This window comes from Monodelphis domestica, chromosome 5, assembly GCF_027887165.1.
Source record: "Monodelphis domestica isolate mMonDom1 chromosome 5, mMonDom1.pri, whole genome shotgun sequence".
NCBI classification, from domain to species: Eukaryota; Metazoa; Chordata; class Mammalia; order Didelphimorphia; family Didelphidae; genus Monodelphis; species Monodelphis domestica.
This window is the reverse complement of record NC_077231.1, coordinates 139620368-139640369: the sequence shown is the minus strand read 5'-3', so window position 1 is coordinate 139640369 and position 20002 is coordinate 139620368. Positions and strand designations below refer to the sequence as shown.

General features: G+C 37.2%; 1 protein-coding gene across 1 annotated transcript in view; it reads left to right on the top strand.

The window, feature by feature from the left end:
- The window catches only part of PRKCQ (protein kinase C theta), a 199284-nt gene that overhangs the window by 142873 nt on the left and 36409 nt on the right, over positions 1-20002 (top strand). Inside the window, exons 13-14 of the mRNA XM_001362868.4 lie at positions 4091-4182; positions 7697-7759. Of these exons, the coding sequence (XP_001362905.2) occupies positions 4091-4182; positions 7697-7759 (155 nt within the window). The remainder of the gene's footprint in view (positions 1-4090; positions 4183-7696; positions 7760-20002) is intronic.

Below are 20002 nucleotides of genomic sequence, written 5' to 3'. Positions count from 1 at the left end.
ACAGTCACCGTTGGTTTGGCTCCAAACTGCTTTTCCAGTCACATTCCAAATGGAATTTTCCTTTGATTGACAGCTGATGCATGACATGCCTCTTCCACATATGATGTGACTTTCCATAGTAATAAAAAAGGTGTGTGTGTCTGAGGAATGACTTTAGGGGGAAAGATAATGAATTCTGTTTTAGATATATTTAGTTTAATATGTCTAGTGGACATTCAATCAGCATATATGTAAGAATAGATGGAGAAGTGAGATTGGAGGTCAGCAGAGAAATTGGGCTGGATACAAAGACTTGAGAATCAACATGATAGTGATTAAATCCACATGAGCAGATGAGACCACCATTGAATTAGCAGAGAGGGAGAAAAAAAGAGGACCCAGAACAGAACACTTAAGAGACACCTAAAGATGGCATGATCCAGAGGTAGATCCATCAAAGGGAGACAGAAGAGAATGCAGATAAATGGGAAGAGAACCAGGATGGAATGGTGTCCCAAAAACTTAGAAGAGAGTATCAAGGAAAGGAAAATGATAAACAGTATTAAAGACTGAGGAGAGGTGAAAGAAAATGAGAATTAAGAAAAGGATTTTGAATTTGGAAACCAAGACTGTTTGTAACTTTGGAAAGATTATTTTCAGTGGAATGATAAGGTCAAACACAGGGAAAACTTACTAATCCAGTACTATCCAAAGTGCAGTGGGCTATTTCCAGGAGTGGATTCCCTTTCATTGGAAGTCTTCAAGAAGCTAACAATGGGCATTTGTGTGTAATAGATTCTTTGGGTACATGAGTTGGCCACTGAGGAGCCTACACCCTTACAAATTCTGTAATGTTGTAAGCTTTTCATGATCTGTTGATCTATAAAATGGGGAAGGAGATAACAGGAGGACAGGGTGGGTGTGATGCTGAACTCCAGCTTACTTTCTTAAAGATTTAAAATACTCTGGTTTTGTTGGCTTTTTTTTTTCAAAAATAATCTATGAAAAGGTCTTTGTCACAACCTCAAAATACACATACGTACACAAAGATTCTCATCATCACCACCCACAACAATCACTCACTTAAACCTCCCACCACACACACACACAAATGTATATGCCTACATCCACTACCCCTACTCACTGTCACATGTATACATGCTCTCCACCCCCAACCATCCCTGGCTACAAGCTTCACAAGACCAGTTAAATAAAAGTAATTGTGGGCTTTGAGAATATCTTTTTTTTTTTAAAGAAATAAAGACTCCCACATAATGCAAAAAAGTTAGGATTAAGAGCTGCAGAACATCCCAGAGATAGTAGTTAACAGAGTTTATTACTACTCACAAGGTTAGGAAGAGAATAAAAGTGACAAGAAACCATTTCAGTATGCAGCCTGCATCACTCTTAGCCAAGAGTAACTTAGCAGTGGCTTTCACATTATGGTCAAAGGCCAGAGCCTTTCAGGTCTCAAAATTTAAAGAGTTTTAGACAAATTGCTGGCTTGCCCCACTCAAAGATTGCCCTGTCATCCAGGAGGAAGATAGCAATGTAGTAAGAACTAAAAAAATTAGGCTATTTCCTAAATTACCTAATGGGGAGTGAGGAATAATGGTCAGGGACACAGGAAACTTAAGTCAAACTCAGCCCATATGACAAAAGCCTGAGGCAGTGGAATGGGGTGGAAATGTCCAGTCTCTGGGTTTATTATTAGCCTTGGTATATATGCATCTTGAGGGGCTAAGGCTGTACCAGTTAAACCCATTCACTGGGTATCATAGCTAACTCATATCCTGGAAAGTCTCAGTGGGAGAAATCATGCCCGAAAGAAGATAGGAAAAAGCAGAGAAACATTCAACTGGAGGGAATGTCCTAAGTCAGCTACTCTACTCTCCTCATTTGACACAAACCAAAGCCCAATCTCCACTTATGTAGGTTGGCTTCTTCAGATTCCCATCCAATATTAATTCCACTGTATCACACTACAGGAATTATTCATCTTAGGGTCCAAGAAACAAAAATTTATATCTAGAAAGTATCGATTCTAACTTCCCCCTGCCATTTTATGAATGAGGTTATGGAGGATCAGAAAGGCTGAAGCAATTGGCAGTGGTCACATAGGAAGTGTTAGAGGTAGTATATGAGTTTGGGACTCAAGAAGAATAAAGATTTAAATCGTATCCCCTATGCCATGCTTCCCATAAATGTGATTTTCTATCATTTTCCTCTTCTTGTGGAGTAAAGATTAGAACATCTAGTTTTTTACAGATTAGTTTGAGCTTTAACTAGGATGGCTTGATAAAGGGTGCTCTGTAATCAAGACTGGGAAAAAGTAAACAGACTTTTTCTGGAAGAGTTCATCAGAGTGGTGGGGAGGAATGAAATGACCAAGTTTTGATGTTTCATTACTGGGTCAGTAGACACTAATAATCTGCCCTTGACACTTTTTTTTTTTTAGTCAATGATTTGAATACAAATCGTGGGTGAAAAGTCAGCAGATTTCTTGGAACTTGAAGCTGGAAGGACAGATATAACACATTGGATAACAATCATGAACCTGAAAGATCTTGATAAACTAGAGTACAGGACCCAATAAACTACAGTAAAACTTATTAGTTTACTAGTAAACTCCTACACTTAAGTTAAAAAAGTTGACATTAATTAGTCAAATGGCAAAGTTCCTCAATGTATTTTATAAGAGGGCTGGTTTTAGGAACTAGAGATATTTACCCTAGATAAGAGAGGACTTTGGGGAAAATAATTAGCAGACATTTATTAAGTCCCTGCTGTACCAAGTTTTATGATAGGCACTGAGAATAAAAAAAAAAAAATTGACACACTCCTGCCCTCAAAGAGTTCACATTAAGTCTTCAAATATTTTAAAGGTTGTCATATGGAAGAGGAAAAACTTGGCCCCAAAGGACAGAACAAGGAGCAAAGGGTAGAAATCAGAAATGTAAATCTCAAATTGATGTAAGGAAAAATTTTCCTAATAGTTGTTGTCCATTTGTTCAAACATGCCCTACTGTGACCCCATGGATCATAGCACATTCATATTGTCCATAGGATTTTCTTGGCAAAGATACTAGAGTGGTTTACCATTTCCTTCTCTGGAAGATTAAGGCAAACGGAGGTTCAATAACTTGCCTAGGGTCACACAGCTAGTAAGTATCTAAGGCCACATTTGAACCCAGGTCTTCCCAACTCCAGGCCCAGTGCACCTTCCACTGAGCCATCTAGCTGCCCCCTAACAGTTAGGGCTATCCAGAAGTGAAATGGGATGCTTCAGGAAGTAGTTAATTTCTCCATCTCTAGAAGTCTTTTAGCAATGACTGGATGCCTAATTGTCAGAGAAATTGCAGATGGGTTTTTTTTTAAGTATGAGTTGGACAAGATGACTTCCAAAGTTGCAGGCTTCTGTAATTGTGAAAAGAGCTGATCTACAAGATTCTTCCACCTCTAATATTCTAGATTCTTTTATTTTATACTGCATGTTTATGCTATATAGATAATAAGTTCTCTGAGGGATGGGACCACATCTTCATCATCTTGTATCCCTCTCAATAACTTATTCATCTGCTTAGGCTAGGTGCTCCATAAAGGTACTGAATGAATGAACGAATGAATGAATGAATGAATGAATCCTACTCCCGCAGTCAGGAGTCCCAGGCTTCAAAAGATTCTCACTGGGATACATCCTGTCAATTAGTTATCACCAATGAATAAACTCCGACCATGATGTCTGCCCTTTGTGAAAATTCAGTTAGACTTTCATCCTTGTGTAGATCTGTGTCCCATCTTTCTGTGTATTCCACTTACTCCAAACCAAAGTGTTTCCCATTGAGGTGCAAACTAGCAAGCTAGCAGCCATCTTTCTGACATATTGAAACCCTGCAAAGCAGACTTAAGGTGGGATGAGTAGAGTCTCTGGGCACTAACTCAATGAATGCTTTATTTACATTTGTGTGCTCTGTACTTTCTATATTTTTCATAAAGTTCTTCAACATTTCTCTTCCTTTAAAGATACTAAAGTGATCTTAAAGAAAACCTTAATTTTATTTTTTGTGTTATTCTAGAAAGAAAAAATCACAGTTGTTTTATTTTCCCTTAGGAAAACCTTTTTTTTGTGATGGAATATCTCAATGGAGGAGACCTGATGTACCATATCCAAAACTGCCACAAGTTTGAACTTTCTAGGGCCACGTAAGTGCCTTCCACTGGTTGGTATTTTCCTCATTGCCAGTGCTGCTAAATGTGTAGTGAGGGACCAGAGGACACCAATTCAACCCGAGCATAATGGATTTAAAAAACTGTTCTCATCCAGGAAAACTTGAGTTCAAGTCCCCCCTCTGCCTTATCCTGTCTGTGTAACTTTGGGATGATCATTTTCTTAGGAGCACAGACAATAAGACTTTTAAAACTATAATAATTGCATAATGATTCCTGATTTGCACTGGTAAAGGGAACTTTGTCACTGGGGAGTAGAGTATCCTACACAAATACAATCACAAGTCTGGTCTGAATTTTGGACCTTAGCTACATCTCCAACGACTTGCTGCACACCTCAAACTAGATTCTCTGTGGTCATCACAAACTCAACCCATCCAAAACCAGAACTCCTTATCTTCACTCCCTGCATCTACCTCTCCTCCATATTTCCCTGTTCCTTTGAGGATAGCATCCTGTCCCAAGTTTATGATTTCCCCACGTTCCAGAACCCAATTCTAGAACTTCCACTTCCTAATTCCACTTCAGGGGATGTGGCTGACAGGAAAACTTGTGGGGCTCCCATTGTGAAACTTTAGGTTTCATTTTTCCTGGTCTTTAAATTATCAAATCCCAAGTTCATTTCTACATAATTGAGACTTGTAGCCTATGGCTCTAAATCAATCTGTTGAAGTCTGGCACAATGGAAAGCACACTAGACTTGGAGACAAAGGCTCTGGGCTCAAATCCTCCTCCTGTGTCATTGAAACTCAGAGTTTAAAGAGATGTCAAAGTGCAACTATGCTAGTCGGGCTCTAAATAATGATCATCTAGGGATTGGCTGAATACTTCTAAGTGAGGGAAGAACTCACTACTTTTTGAGGCAGATTTCTACTTTTGAACAACTGTAACTGTTAAAGTTTTACTTGTATTGGGCCCCAAATTGACTTTTTTTGGCTTCCATCTGTTGCTATGGGGCCAACCAAAACAAGTCTCATCCCTCTTCCAGGAAGGATTCCAGCCCTTCAGATAGCATAACTGGTTTTCATGGGCTCCTGAGTCTTCTTTTTCCCATCTTTTCTCTTTTTCCTTATCCTAAAGATATCCAGTCTTCCTTTGGCATGGGCAGCAGTTCTTGCATCATCTTGGTTGCCCTCCTCTGAATGTGCTTGTGTCTATCAGAATCCCACTTAAATGTGCATAGAAATCACCCGATGAAATAGACAGAGGAAGGCAAAACATCTTGGAACTAGTATCTGTTATGGATATTTTGCCTCGAAATGCAGCCCGAGTACTCATTAGTTTTGTCTCCTCTCAAGCTGAGCAGATAATCCACTTACATCCCAGAGGGCAAGCTCCTTGAGAGCAAGAACTGTCTATTGCCTCTTTTTGTATCCATGGCAAGTAGCACAGTGCCTGGCACATAGTGAATACCTAATAAATGGTAATTAATTGATTCTAAATTGTTTCACACAAATTATTGCCTAGCTATCTCTCCCCCTTCCTATATTAGTACAGTTGATTTTTCAAACCCAGATATTGGATTTTATGGATATTATTATTAAATTCCCTCTCGTGGAATAATTCTAGCCTGCCAAGATCTTGCTGGTTCCTGACTCCTTTTGTCAAACATGTTATCTAACCCTCTTCTAGTATAACAGGCAGATTTGAAAAGCATGCCATCTATGGTTTCATGTATGTCACTGATGAAAATGTAGCACAGAACCCAGAATTCCTTTTGATACTCCATGGGAGAAAAACTCCCTCCAGTTTGAGATGTATCATTAATGATTACAGGAATCCTGTCCACATCTCGACTTTCACCATCTGTGGTTTGGCTATAGCATGGATTAGCATAAGAATTAAATGGAAATTGGGGTGGGAGAGAGTTTTGCAGAAGCCACAGATGACCTGCCAAGGCCAGCAGACCTCACAGAAAAAGTTTACTCAGAGGTGCATAAAATATATGTATACTATTATATAATATCAATATATTTTATCTTTTAATACCATAAATATGCACAATTTCTTTTTTCAAGTTAAAATAAGTAAAAAGTTAGTTTACAAGAATAATGCAAAAAGCAAACGATTTTAAGCAGTTTTCCAGATTGTGGGAATGCTGTGCCCCTAACCCTGGAGATGTGAAAGGAATACCTATATAATTCATTGATTAATGATAACTGATGGCAATATTAATGACAACAGTAATAATCTTTGGTTCCAACTTTTTTTTTTTTTAAACCCTTACCTTCTGTCTTGGAGTCAATACTGTGTATTGGGCTCCAAGGCAGAAGAGTGGTAAGGGCTAGGCAATGGGGGTCAAGTGACTTGCCCAGGGTCACACAGCTGGGAAGTGTCTGAGGCCAGATTTGAACCTAGGACCTCTTGTCTCTAGGCCTGGCTCTCAATCCACTGAGCCACCCAGCTGCCCCCTTGGTTCCAACTTTTAACCACCTCTGAGTCAAAATAATTATAATATCATTTAGCCTACTTTTTCCCCTCTTGTCTAAAATGAGAGCAGCCTACCTTTCTTCCAGCTTTTCCACAAGGACTATATATTTTTTTAAATGCTTTGCTCTGTGTCTAGACATTCCTGAATCTTATCGATGTTTAATTATTTTTCAGTTATATCCAACTCTTCATGACCCCATTGGGGTTTTCTTGGCAAAGATGCTAGAGCGATTTGCTATTTTCTTCTCTGGCTCATTTGACAGATGAGTAAACTAAGGCAAACAGGGTGAAGCGACTTCCCCAGTCACACAGTTAGGCAGTGTCTGAGACCAGATTTGAACTCTGGAAAATGAGTCTTCCTGACTTCAGGCCCAGCACTCTGGCCACTTCACTGCCTTTTCTCTGATCTACCAGCCAAGTTATGGTCAGAAAAGGAAAAATTATTATTCTGTCAAGTCATTTTGACCCCCCCATTGATCATTGTTTCCCATTTCTAAATTCCTACAAGTCATAACTTTAAAAGATATTATTGGATTTTTCTAGGAGTCAAAGTCAAACACCCTGGAGTATAATTTGCACATTCCACCCTCTTTACTTGTTTTTAAAAAACAGAAAGATTTGACTGTTGCCAGTGCTGGAGCATCTTTTCCCATCCTCTGTAATCCTGCAGAGATCACTGTTGGTGATACAGAATCACATCTGATACTCTGAAAATGTAGTTTAAATCCAAGCCCAGAAACTTGAAAGCATTAAGGTTAGCTGGGTAGCCATGTAGAAATGTTTACAATATTTTCTAAGAAATGTTTAAAATATCAAAGATAATGCTTTTGATATTTCTAGTCATATGTGGTTATCTAAAAAGTATCTGAAAATCAAATTTTTATCATTTACATCTTCAAATTTTTCATTACAAATTATTTTTAATTTAAATTAAAAATTTTAATTTAAAAAACCACAAAAGGCAAAAATTCACGTGTGTCCTGCAGTTTAGAAGCAGCCTGGAAAAGCAGCTGTTTAAAATGTATCAGAAATGATTCCTGATTCTCAATCTTTTCTCTAGGTTTTATGCTGCTGAAATCATTCTTGGCCTACAGTTCCTTCATTCCAAAGGTATCATCTACAGGTATGTTCTGTTCTTTGAATTTTTTTTTTTTACTTTTTTTTTTACCTTTTTACTGTTTAATTCTTCTAAATGGCGCTGAAATAACTGGCTTATCAAGGAGGCAGCCTGCCTTCATGGTTGGATTTTCTGCCCCTCCCTCTTGTGTACATAGATCATTAAAAGTAGAACATAGAGGACCATTACTCCCAGTCTACCATATCACACTGCAATTGTTGATTTCAGTTTTGGTTGTCACATGGAATCCTTATATTTCAATTGATGAGGATATGGAAGTGTGTAAAAGTACATATACACACCTATCCATTAGGCAATTTTTATGTATGGTATTTTTAAAAAATTCATAAGTGCATCATATATTATGTTTTGGAAGCTTTGATAGCTGCTGAAAGCTAATTAAATTGGCAGGTAAATAATTCAGTGGCGATATTGTAACTGAGGTTGGTGGGAAAAATGACTTGTTAAGAAATGACTGTTTCCCAAGTCTATTCTGACTCATCTGATCTGTTTTGTTTTTAGTAGTAGAGAAAGCAAGGGCCTCACCTCGCTTCCCCTAGGTATTCTCAATTCTTAAAGCACAAAATAAAAGTTAAATAGTGCCGAGGGAGTGTTCACAGCGTAAGAATGGAAATCATAGTTAGAGATAAGAGTCTTCTTTTCCAACTCCTACCTAAATCATGAATTCTGCTTACAATATTCTCAAGAAATGGTCAGCCAAGGACAACTAGGTGGATAGAGAGCCAACCCTAGAGATGGGGGATCCTGAATTCAGATCTGACCTCTAACACCTTCCAAGCTATGGGCAAGTCACTTAACCCCAAATACCTAGCCTTTACCACTCTTCTGCCTAGTAACAATTCTAAGACAGAGGACAAAAAGGAGTTGGTTTTTTTTAAAGAAATGGTCAACCATCCATTGCTTGACAGTTTCATGTGGTCAGGAACATTATGACAAAGTAATCCATTTTCCTTTGGAGGATTTCTAATGGTGAGGAAAATTTTCTATATGTTGAGCTAAAATTCACGTATTAAAACTTCTACCCATTTCAGTAGTTCTATAATCTGGGGTTTGACACTTGGAGCATTCAGGGAGGACTAGTGTCTCTGGTAAAGGACTTGCTGAGCCCTTTTCAGGGCTGAGTATCCAAGCTTTAATCCACTTTTTACCCAACTCTCCCCTGTGGCTCCAAGAAGCTAGATCATGCATGGCATGGCAGCCTCGTCAGGTAAAACCATCTAGGCAGAGGGGCTAGACCAGCCCAAGAGCAGCTGACAAGCCTCAGAGCCATCAGTGGCTTAGAGGGGTGTCTAGTGTAATCCTAGGAAGACTTCCCCCAGTGGAAAGGGGAAGATGAGAACAATTTATTCCAACTGCCATGAAGGCAGTGGTGAAAGCAGATACTTTGGAGCACGTAGAGCTGCATCAGACATCAGAGAAGCCAAAGTCATCTACTGCATCCTGTGCCATCACCAATCATCCTGACTTCCATCTGGCCTCTGAGGCTTTGAAAGAGAGTGAGGCTGATGATTTTGTGCAACCCTGCACTTAAATCCAATTCACAGGCATGATGTCATCAGTCCTCTGAAAATCAAGGACTAACAACAAGAACAACTCTGGAGCCCAGGCAGAATATTTCTAATGCTCATTCCTCATGAGAGTTTTTTAGGTATTTGAAAATTGCTATCACATGACCCTCTTATCGATCAATTCTACTAATGCATAAAATATTTAAGTCGCCTTACCATCTTGGTTTACCTTCCTCTGGATGAGATCCAACTTATAAAAATGTATTTTTCTAAAAGAAGGCACTACAAAATAGGCACCAGTTTTCCAAATATTGTCTAGCCTGGGCAGCATTATAGTATCACTTCTCTTGTTGTAGGTACCAGACTTCTAAATAAGCTAGTAGATAATGGATCTCCCCAAAAGTCCTACTTTAACTCATTGTGGTGTGAAGACTATCTAGAGTTCTCAAAAGTGATTTTAGTGAAACATGAGCTCTGGCAGGTTCTAAACTTTAAATACAACCCCAGTGACAGCCTGTGTCTGGCTTTTAAAAATCGGCTTATGTAAATATAGGTTTATATCAGCAGGGTGGTCATTAGGTTTAGCTATGATTTGCCTTAGCATTTGGTCATTACAACTCATGGAACAAAGAAAAATATCTGGTGATTTCATTGTGTCTTTTTAATAACAGTGGCAGAATGAATGAAAGGAGAAGTAGAAGTACTAACAACCATCGTGTTTCAGGGGGGTTATTAATATTAACAATTCTTGATACTCTAAATATGAAACCTTTGTCCAGGGGCCAAAGAATCAAAATATTACTAGAAGATCTGAGTCATAACAATCAATATTCCTAATATAAATGAGACCACAAGACAAAAGAGAATTGCAACTAAATTACAGGATGACTCATGGATTCTTACTGAAGAAACAAATAAAAGGGTTGGTGGAATTGGTTTTTCTCAGATATCCAAAGATAACTATAAACATAAGACATCCTGTCTTACTAATGATCAGAATAAACTAAAATATCATCATGAAGATAATTACAGGTTGTATATAAACATCTGTTACAGAAGATAAGGAAATATACTTTTAAAGTTCTCCTCCAATAAGGGATTTCCTAAATGTATGTCAAAACATACAAGAGTCCTTAAAAGATTGTTTTTTTTTAAATCTTTATCACCCTTTGATTATCAAAATCCAGTGAGGCATAAAATAGTGAAACTTATTACCAAAAGTGGTCACCACTATCAAGAGGAATGTCCATCACAGAGTCCAAATAAAAGAATTCTCTACAGAAAATGAGGTTCTCCATATTCTGCTATTTTGGAGTGGTCTGTTGACTACATTAGACCCCTCCTTGAACTGCATTGTGGAACCTTCGAAAGAACTTCCAGTCACTCAAAAGAATTAAACTTAACTATACCCAGATGAAATCCAAGTGACTGAGAAATGCTTGTTGTCCAAACTACAATGTGCAGTTGGATGTGTAGCCCAAAGAGCTGGTCCATAGGTACCCATACTTTGGACAGATATTATAATATGGACGTGGATGATGCCCAGAATTGAATGGGAGGAAGAGAGTGGACTAGATGGTATTTGTAAAATGGCAAAACACAATGACCTCAAGATTCTTCCTGAAACAAAAACCCATCTTCTTCATATTCTTCCACTGAAGTTGTATCAAATCATGTCATACCTCCATCTCAGAAAAAAACTAGAGGTTACCCAAAGCACAAACAGATACATGATGGGTATAAATGGACTGTAGCACATTAACCAATGAAGGATGATGCATCAAAGTTATCATAAAAGAGATTTATAACTATTAAAAGTCAGTGAGCTGGTCACAAAGCAAAGGTAAAGAGTAACTGAACATCTGTGCCCCATTGATCAACACAATTCTGTCAGGAGACCTTTGGGCAAAACCTCCATCCATTGGATGAACTTTCCATAGAAGATATACAGAAAGATGTGGACAAGAGTTGATACAGGATGAAAATGTGTATTTATTGCACGTTGTACCATTGAAGTGAGTACCCATGTTACAGAAATTATAGATTCTACTTCAAAGTGCCATAGAGGACCTCATGAAGATGTTTAGCTACATGGAACACTTCTCATTCTTATTGAGGTCTATTTCCAAAGAATCTGAACTACTTCTACTACTACTGAACTGAAACAGCTCTCAGAGATCACTACTGTCATCCTTATTTCTAGATCATCCTTATTATCGGTTCTAATTTTCTTGGACCTCACTGCAGTTTGACATTGAGGAGCACTTCCTTTTACAAGACAGACTTTCTTCTCTTGACTTCTGAGATTTATTTCAGTCCTCTTTCTGTTTTTTGTCTCCTTTGCTGGCTGTTAAATAATGTGTTCCTGGGATACACACACACACACACACACACACACACACACACACACACTATATATATATATATATAGTGTGTGTGTATGTATATGTGGATGTGGATATATATATATATCAGGACTACCAAAATAAATATGGGTGTCATCTATATAAAAGGTGACAGAAAAATCATATGTACATAATGTGTTTGGGGGGTATTCTCCCTCTCACCTACTCTTTGATCATTTCATTTTCTCCCAAGCTTTAGCTAGTACCTTTCTATAGATGACACCCACATTTATACTGGTAATTCCAATTTCTCAGCTGAGTTTCAGAGCTCTATTTCATCACACTATCTTTATCTTGACCAGAATTTCCTGCTGGTACTTCAAACTCAGTACCCTAGATCCAAGGAACTTATTTTCACAGACTAAACAGTTTATCATTCTCTCCTATATGTTTCCCAACATTTAGAATCAATTGATCTCTAAAAGAGTGAATTTATAGTCTAAGCATTCCAATAAAGTGAAAGAAGAACAGACAAAACAATACACAACCCAGCTAAAGAGAAAAGGAGGTTAAAAGGGCAGAGGAAAGGAGGATGCAAAAAGAATGTCACTTATCTAATGACTAAGGCAGGAAAGGTTTGCAAATACCTCCCCTGATAACAAAGAAAAAAGTCATTAGAAGGGGGTCCATGGCCTGAAAGTATATTGCAAATCTTAACTTTCTTGAGTTTCTCTCTAAACTCTAAAGAATGCTACATGAATTCATTAGACACATTAACATTCATCCCAAGTTTTTGTTCAGTACTTCATATATTAAGGCATCTTGCACTTAGGAGATGGATCAGCAGGCAAATATGAAGGGACTGGAAAAAATGCTTCCAATACATTCAGCCCCCTTAGTTGCACTCATCCTATAAGACAAGTTACAGTAGGATTGGTCAAAGCTGGGAGCTGTACCCCAGCTCTCCAGGGGCACAGAGGAAGAGAGTCTTCAGAGTACAACCTTGAGAGCCTCTAAGTCAGTTCATGATCACTTTTATTCCTCTTTAGGAATAAAATGCTTTATTCCTCTAATAGCAGCCATATTCCACATTATCTTTCCTGATCAACTAATGGCACTTTCATATTTTTTTTCATATACAGTATTTGTCAGATGCCTGAATTTGACAAGAAAGTCAAAAATTCTCTAAATCCCTGTCAATATGCCTTTAAAATGTTTTTTTGTTCTAACATCACTTTTCTTCTTGTTCAGCTTGGCTCTGTGGACAATGGCAGTTAGATGTGCAGTAGATAGAGCTGGAATCAGAAATACCCAAGTTCAAATCCCTTCTTAGATGCTTACTTGCTATGTAATTCCAGGCAATTCACTTAACCTGTTCATCTCAGTTTCCTGATTTATGAAAATGGAGATAATAATCAGGATTTTTGTGAGGTTTGAGATAATATATAAAGCTCTTAGCTCAATGTATGACACATAGTAGGGTTATCTATTTATTATAATTACTATCATTATTTCCATCACTGCCAACAATAGAGGTGTGTGGCTCAACAATTGGATGTGTTCTTTATTGGGGAGGGGGGTGCTATATCTTTATGCATTTGAACTTATTGTGTGAAGGGAAGAGGTTACACTGATCCTTTCCTGTTGGATCTGAGTCAAAGAATTACAGGCTGATTTTGATCAAAGCATAAGACTTCCTTTCAGTCCTCCTGATCCTAAGTAAATTTTGAGTTTTATAAAATAGAAACATTGATTTAGAAGAGGGACAATAGCTAAGGCTGTGGTCAGCCAGATTAGAGCTTTCTTTTCAAAGGAGGGAGAATAAAGAAAAGTAGGCAGTCTTCTCACAACTTTGTGAAATCAAATTCCTGATTTTCCTCCATGATCCCATTCATTCACTTGAAGCTCATTTAATATTCAGAGATCTCCTTCAGAATCCTCTGATGATATAAGTAGTAAGTAGTCTGTTAAGCAGACTGCTAACATTCCCCTCTTACATGATGGCTAGGTGACTTGTCATGAACATTTTTTAAATAAAATAAAATGAGTTTTCACTGCCCAAACTTATCTTTTAATTCAGAGGGTCTGAATTGAAGTGTCTAAGAATCACAGACAAATGGTAAAAGTAACTATAGTATAATTGTGCCCAAACATTTCATAAACTCTACAGTTTACAAGCATTATAGGATGTTCATCTCTTTCCCTGCTAATATAAATATTAGCATGTACCCAATTAGTTTTCAGATATGGCAAAAAATATTATCTATCCTTTATACCCATTAAATTCTCACTAAATTTGCAGTTCTTTTCTTATCTTCCTAAACTTCCAGCCACAGATCTGATCTCTTATAGAACATGTTATATGATCATCATACCATACTCCAGGTCAAATTAACAATAGCAAAAATAAAACAATGATATGTTGGAACCACTAATACAGAATGGATAGTTAAGTGTAAATACATCAAAGCAACTCAATAAATAGCTCACTTGCAGAACTTGTGCTGTTCTAGTTGTGGGAGTCTACATCTATCATTTCAACCTTGAAATTTCTTTTTTTATAACCCTTACCTTCTGTGTTAGAATCAATACTAAATATTGGTTCCAAGGCAGAAAGGCAGTTACTGGCAATTGAAGCTGAGAGACTTGCCCAGGGACACACAGCCAGGAAGTGTCTGGGGCCAGATTTTTGAACCCAGGACCCCAGATTTCCAGGTCTGTCTCTCTATCCACTGAGACACCTAAGTACCCTTCACTTTAGGTTTCTAGGAAAGAATTCACATATTTCAGATTTCAAGCTACAATGTAGGTGTTTCCTTATAAATAACAATACCAACAAAAAAATGACAATGGGTGTATATGAGCATTGGTTTTAATAAATTCAATTACACCCCAGTTTTTCCATTTTGATTACATTTTAAATGTCCCCAGTACTCATGATCGGCATTGTTTCTAAGATGACTTCAGTTCTGTGCTCTTATCTTAAACACTTAATGGTAGTGCTGCAAACTCAGCCTTTCAAACAATTTATCAGAAAATGTAAATGAATTTCAAAGCAAATCAGCTCTTAATTAATCAACTATTAAATTATCCTCCTTCCATGTGAGAGATTCAGATATCAAATTTTATAATCCAAAAGTTAATTTCCTTATTCTTATATTTAGATGAGCTCTGAATTTCAGTTCAAATAGATAATCATGCTTCTTCCTACTTTTTTTTAAAGCACACTAAATTTTAATAGAAACTTTCCCCACCCCATTTCAAATCAAAATCTTGCCATTCTTTCTAACTTACTAAAACTCTCTTCGACTTTCCAGTTGTTTAGGAAAAACTTTCCTAACTCTAACACATCAGCTGGTATGCACATATTTAAACATTAAACATCCAAGACCACAAAATTGTCCACAAATAATCATTCAGAGAGATTATTCCCAATATTTATTGTCCAAAGGGAGATTCCTGTAACTTTTCCAATCTATCTCAGGATTCCAGAATCTAAATTCCAAAGCCTTAACATTGTTTAAAAATCATTACTATTTCTCCTACCATCACCTGGGCAAGTCATTTAGCCCCCATTGCCTAGCCCCCTTACCACTCTTCTGCCTTGAAACTTGAAGCCCATATTGATTCCAAGTATTGATTCCAAGACGGAAAGTATGGGTTTAAAAAAAAACAAAACATTACAGGGACAATTAGGTGGCTCAGAAGATTGAATGCCAGACCTGGAACCAGGAGGTCCTGTGTTGCCCATGTGACCCTGGGCAAGTCACTTAACTGTAATTGCCTAGCCCTTACTACTCTTTTGCCTTGGAGCGATACTTAATATTAATTCTAAGACAGAAGGTAAGGGTTACAAAAAATCATTACAAGCCAAGCCTGCCTGTACTCAAGGAATAGAACAAAAAAATAAAGACAATTACAATTCATTCTGATATTGTAGCTCAATGAAGAAAAGATTCTTCACATGTAATATATCTCACTCAGACATCACCGCCTTTCCTCTGAATTAGGGACCATAGAGGGAAATGAGGACCATGTTCCCATGGTTGACAAGCAACAGATTCAGGACCTGAACACAAATCTTCCCAGAGTCCAAGTCCAGTTCTTCTATCCATATTTTTGATCCAAATTCTGCTGATCTGATTTGATCACTAAACTTCAAGGCAAATTCAAGAAGATTCTAGGGTTATATGGTTAACAGATAAGAAGGAGGCTCCCCGATATCTCAGTTCTAAAGACCAAAACTTATCTTAAAAACTGAAGTCGGGACTTAAAAGTTCTAGACCTAACGGTCTGCTATTTTTCTTTTACCTTGGTGATTTTTTAAAAGGCTTTTGCATACTACTGAGATTCTAAATTCTCTCAGCCCACCGGTTGTGAACAAGAATTATTAAATTTCCAAATCTCAAGACTGCCTCTCATTTGTTTTTCTATTCAGAGGGGGGACACACAGACCCTTGCTGATCAGTGTCGGAGTTTTCATTCAGGACTGCTTACTTTCCATTTTCAAAGTTAAAGCCTCAGCATGTCGGACCCTAGCATTTCAAATTGTCTCTGTTCACACCTACAAATACAGCTTTAGTGCTCCAACCAAAAGAGAAAGCTGAGTCAAACCTGGCAAATACATTGCCTGCACTATTCAGAGATATGCATGAACACATGCTTCTTTTACAAATATTCCCAAAGCCTCATGAATTTTGAGCTCTGGCAATAGTATTTCCTGGCAGATTACACCCTCCGACTTGCATTCTCACAGGTCTGTTTTGAAAACAGTAGTGGAAAATTACAGCATTAAAATAATGCATTATTCATATTGGCAAAATTTTTAACTAAAAATTATCATACAAATTATTGCTTAATCAGATAGTTGTTCACACCAAGGGCTTAAATTTAATGTTTCTAATATTAAACTATATAGTTCTATGTGAATATATTAAAATACACTATGTGTAATAGTAATGTGTCATGTTATGCTAATAATTAATTTTTCCTTCAAATACAAGTAATTTAGGTGAATTTCAGTTTAAAATAAAATTATATATGTTATATATATAAATATATAAATAAAATAATATATAAAATAAAACAAACCAATTTAAATAAATAATAAAACATCAACAGATTGATATGTAATATATACTATACATCTACAATTGTGTAATATGTTTTATGATATAGTATATAATTATAAACTCTAAACTCATGAAAGCAGCAGGGCATCATGGAGAGCTGGCCCTGAAGCTAGGACAATTTAAGTTAAAATCTTCCTTCTGGCACATGCTGGTGATCCTAGAAAAGCCACATCTTCTCAGTGCTCTAGGCAACTTCCTGTGATGATCGGTTGCAGAGAAGATGCTGGCCTGCATTGGTTAAGGGAGTTTTCTTGTCCTTGAGTTCCCTATACCAATGAAATTATAGATCAGATCCTCCCCATCTCCATCCCAAGTCTGCTTTGAAATAATACAGAACAAAAAGAAGAGATTCTTTGAACTTAAAATCATGTCTTATTATAAAAAGAGATGAGTAGGGTCACTACATGATTTGAGACAAAATCTGTATCCCACAATATTTCCGCATCCATAACAGAGGCCATTCATTGTGGTGGTAGGAGAGGAACAAAAGAAAATGACAGTGCTAGCTTGTTCAAGCATTCTGGGCACAAATGTCCACATTATTTAAAATCTCAGTTCCTACTAAACAATCTGTAGAGAAGCTTATCCAGAGGAACTTAACATGATGTTTGATATATGTCTAATAATCACATTAAAGTAGTCCATTAGTTCCATCATGAATTTCACTAACCCATCAAATTCACTGTTAAACAAAGAATCATGCCTGATACTTTGATTCCCTGGGTTTAAGGAAGTGTTTATTCTGTTTCATGAATTTATTTTTTCACTCAGTATAATAAACTTTAAAAGTAAAAAAGATACAATCTTTTATATTTTTTTCCTCTCATTTTCTTCTTCTGCTTAGGTAGACTAAGAGGAACAAAAGTAGGCAGAATAATACCAATAAATTTATTCAAATCAGAGAGGTTGGAAGTTTCTTACTGAAAAATTGCTATTTTTTAAAATCCCCAAATCCAGTTTTATTAGGGATTATTTACCCCTCTCACTGATATATATATATATAAATTTACACAAGTACACATACTCATACACACATGTAACTTGATGCTTAAACAAAAAGGGAAAAGAAAGAATACTTTTAAATATTCACAAGCCAACTTAGTTCCATGCCAAGTATTACAATTTTTCTCTGCTTCTTTCCCAAAACTAAAGATAGTAAAGGTAAGATGCTTTTTCTGAATTCTTTTTTGAATTCATAATCACCTTCTCGGGTCCTAACTATTCAAATAAAGAGGTTGGAGCAGGAAAGGGTGATGTTCTGTCGCTGAAATGGTTTAAATCATTAACCACACTTCATTTATAACAGATGCGTGAAGAGCATGCTTTTTTGTTTTTTTCCTTAGCAGTTCCTATATTAGCTATTTGTACTATTTTTTCTTCAAGCTTGGCAAGAGTTCTTAATTGCTCAGGAAAGGCAGAGATAACCCAACAATTCTATAAGGTTGTCAAAGACAGGTTGGTTAAGCATTAAGCTAGCTGGTTATAGGAATTGGAGGCATCCCATACTATCCCTGCTACTCCTTACATTTTGTGTCTTTATTTTTTTTCCAATCCTACCTGTTGCTAGGACATTTCTGGCACTAGGCATCTTATTGTAGTCCCTACCTTAGTATTTCCCTGTACTAGATTGAGCCTAAAGATCTCCCTTTGTCCTCTCAAAAACTGGTTGACAATATCCTACTATTGCTCTCCCTAGGACCATAGGATCTATTGGGAAACATACACAATTTTTGACCCTCTGAGAAGACATTACCCAAAAGACCTCTTGTGATTTGTGATCTGTAATTGAATCTAATTGAGTTCATCTTGGGAATTTTAATGAAAAAATAGTCACATCCAAAAGATCCCCTTGATTTATGGTTTAATTATAGGGATAATGGGTTTTCTCTCTATTGGGTAGCAGTCTTCTGGAATCAAACCTATTCAGGCAACCAAGAGGAATATGAATCTTCAAGTCCAGCTCTAGCTTTCTAGCTAGAGAGTTCATTAGCTACTGGGTCTTGTCTTGCCCTAGAAGTAATTATGGGATTCTCACAAGCTCTATTTTTTGTTCCTATAAGTTACTGAGAGCTATCTCTCAGAAGTTTGCAATTACCCATGATTTGGGAGTTTTATGTATAACTGAAAATAGCAAACTTTAGGCCAACCAAGAATCAAGAGAGGAATTCCAACTATTGATGTCAGATTTGTCTTTTACTCTAAGTAACAGGTTACCATGAAACAAACCTGTTCAATGTGCCAAATGTTTGGTTGGCTTACTATGGGAGCCTGGAGACTTAATTCTCTCTTCTCCTTCCCTACCATTTAGTAGTAAACATTCTTTAAATAAGAAATTATTTGATACACCTTGCCATGGTGCTAGAAAAAATTGAAAGACAGCCGATACACAAAGCCTAGTAAAGTTTATGAAAGCATATAGGAACAGCTGGCTAGGACTCAGATAAAGAATTAAGAACAAAGGACACAGGTGCTAAAATGTTCTCCCAGGTACTTCTCTAGAGAAGAGGACATGTTCTTACAAAGGTCTATAGACCAAGTTAAAGGACCCTGATTCAAGTCTCATCTGTGTCCTTACTTCCTCTATGACCTTGGGCAAATCACATACTACCTTCATATTCATCATCTGTAAAATGAAGGAGTTTGACAAGATGACCTCTGAGGCACCCCATTTCCCAACTCTAAATCTATGAATTATAAGCCAACCAACTATGCATGTCACAAAATCCCCAGGATCTTCACACACCAATTTGGGAGGCAGAGCAACACAAAAAGGGCATCTTACTTCTCCCCAGATGTGAAGGGGGAAAAAAAAAAGAGACTGTGTTCTCATCTCTAACAGGCAATGCTGACCTCTCAGTTTCACTGCTTCTGGGTCTTGCTTTGACTTTTCCAACATTTTAATTGGTGAAGACATGAGTTGGTCTCTGTTGCCTCTATTCCCAAATCTAAGCTATTCACTAGATAGTACAATAGATAGAGTACTAGGTCTAGAGTTGGGAAGATCTAAGAACAAATCCAGTCTCAGACACCTAACAGCTATATGACCTTGGGCAAGCCAAGTAATGTCTTTTTGCCATAGTTTCCTTAACTGAGAAATGTGGATGATCATAGCACCTACCTCTCAGAGTACTTGTGAGGACCAAATGAGATAACAGTTATCAAGCACTTAGCACAGTCCTATATAAATATTAACTATCCTTGTCATCATCATTATGCTTTGAAAACATAGGATTATAAGTTTAG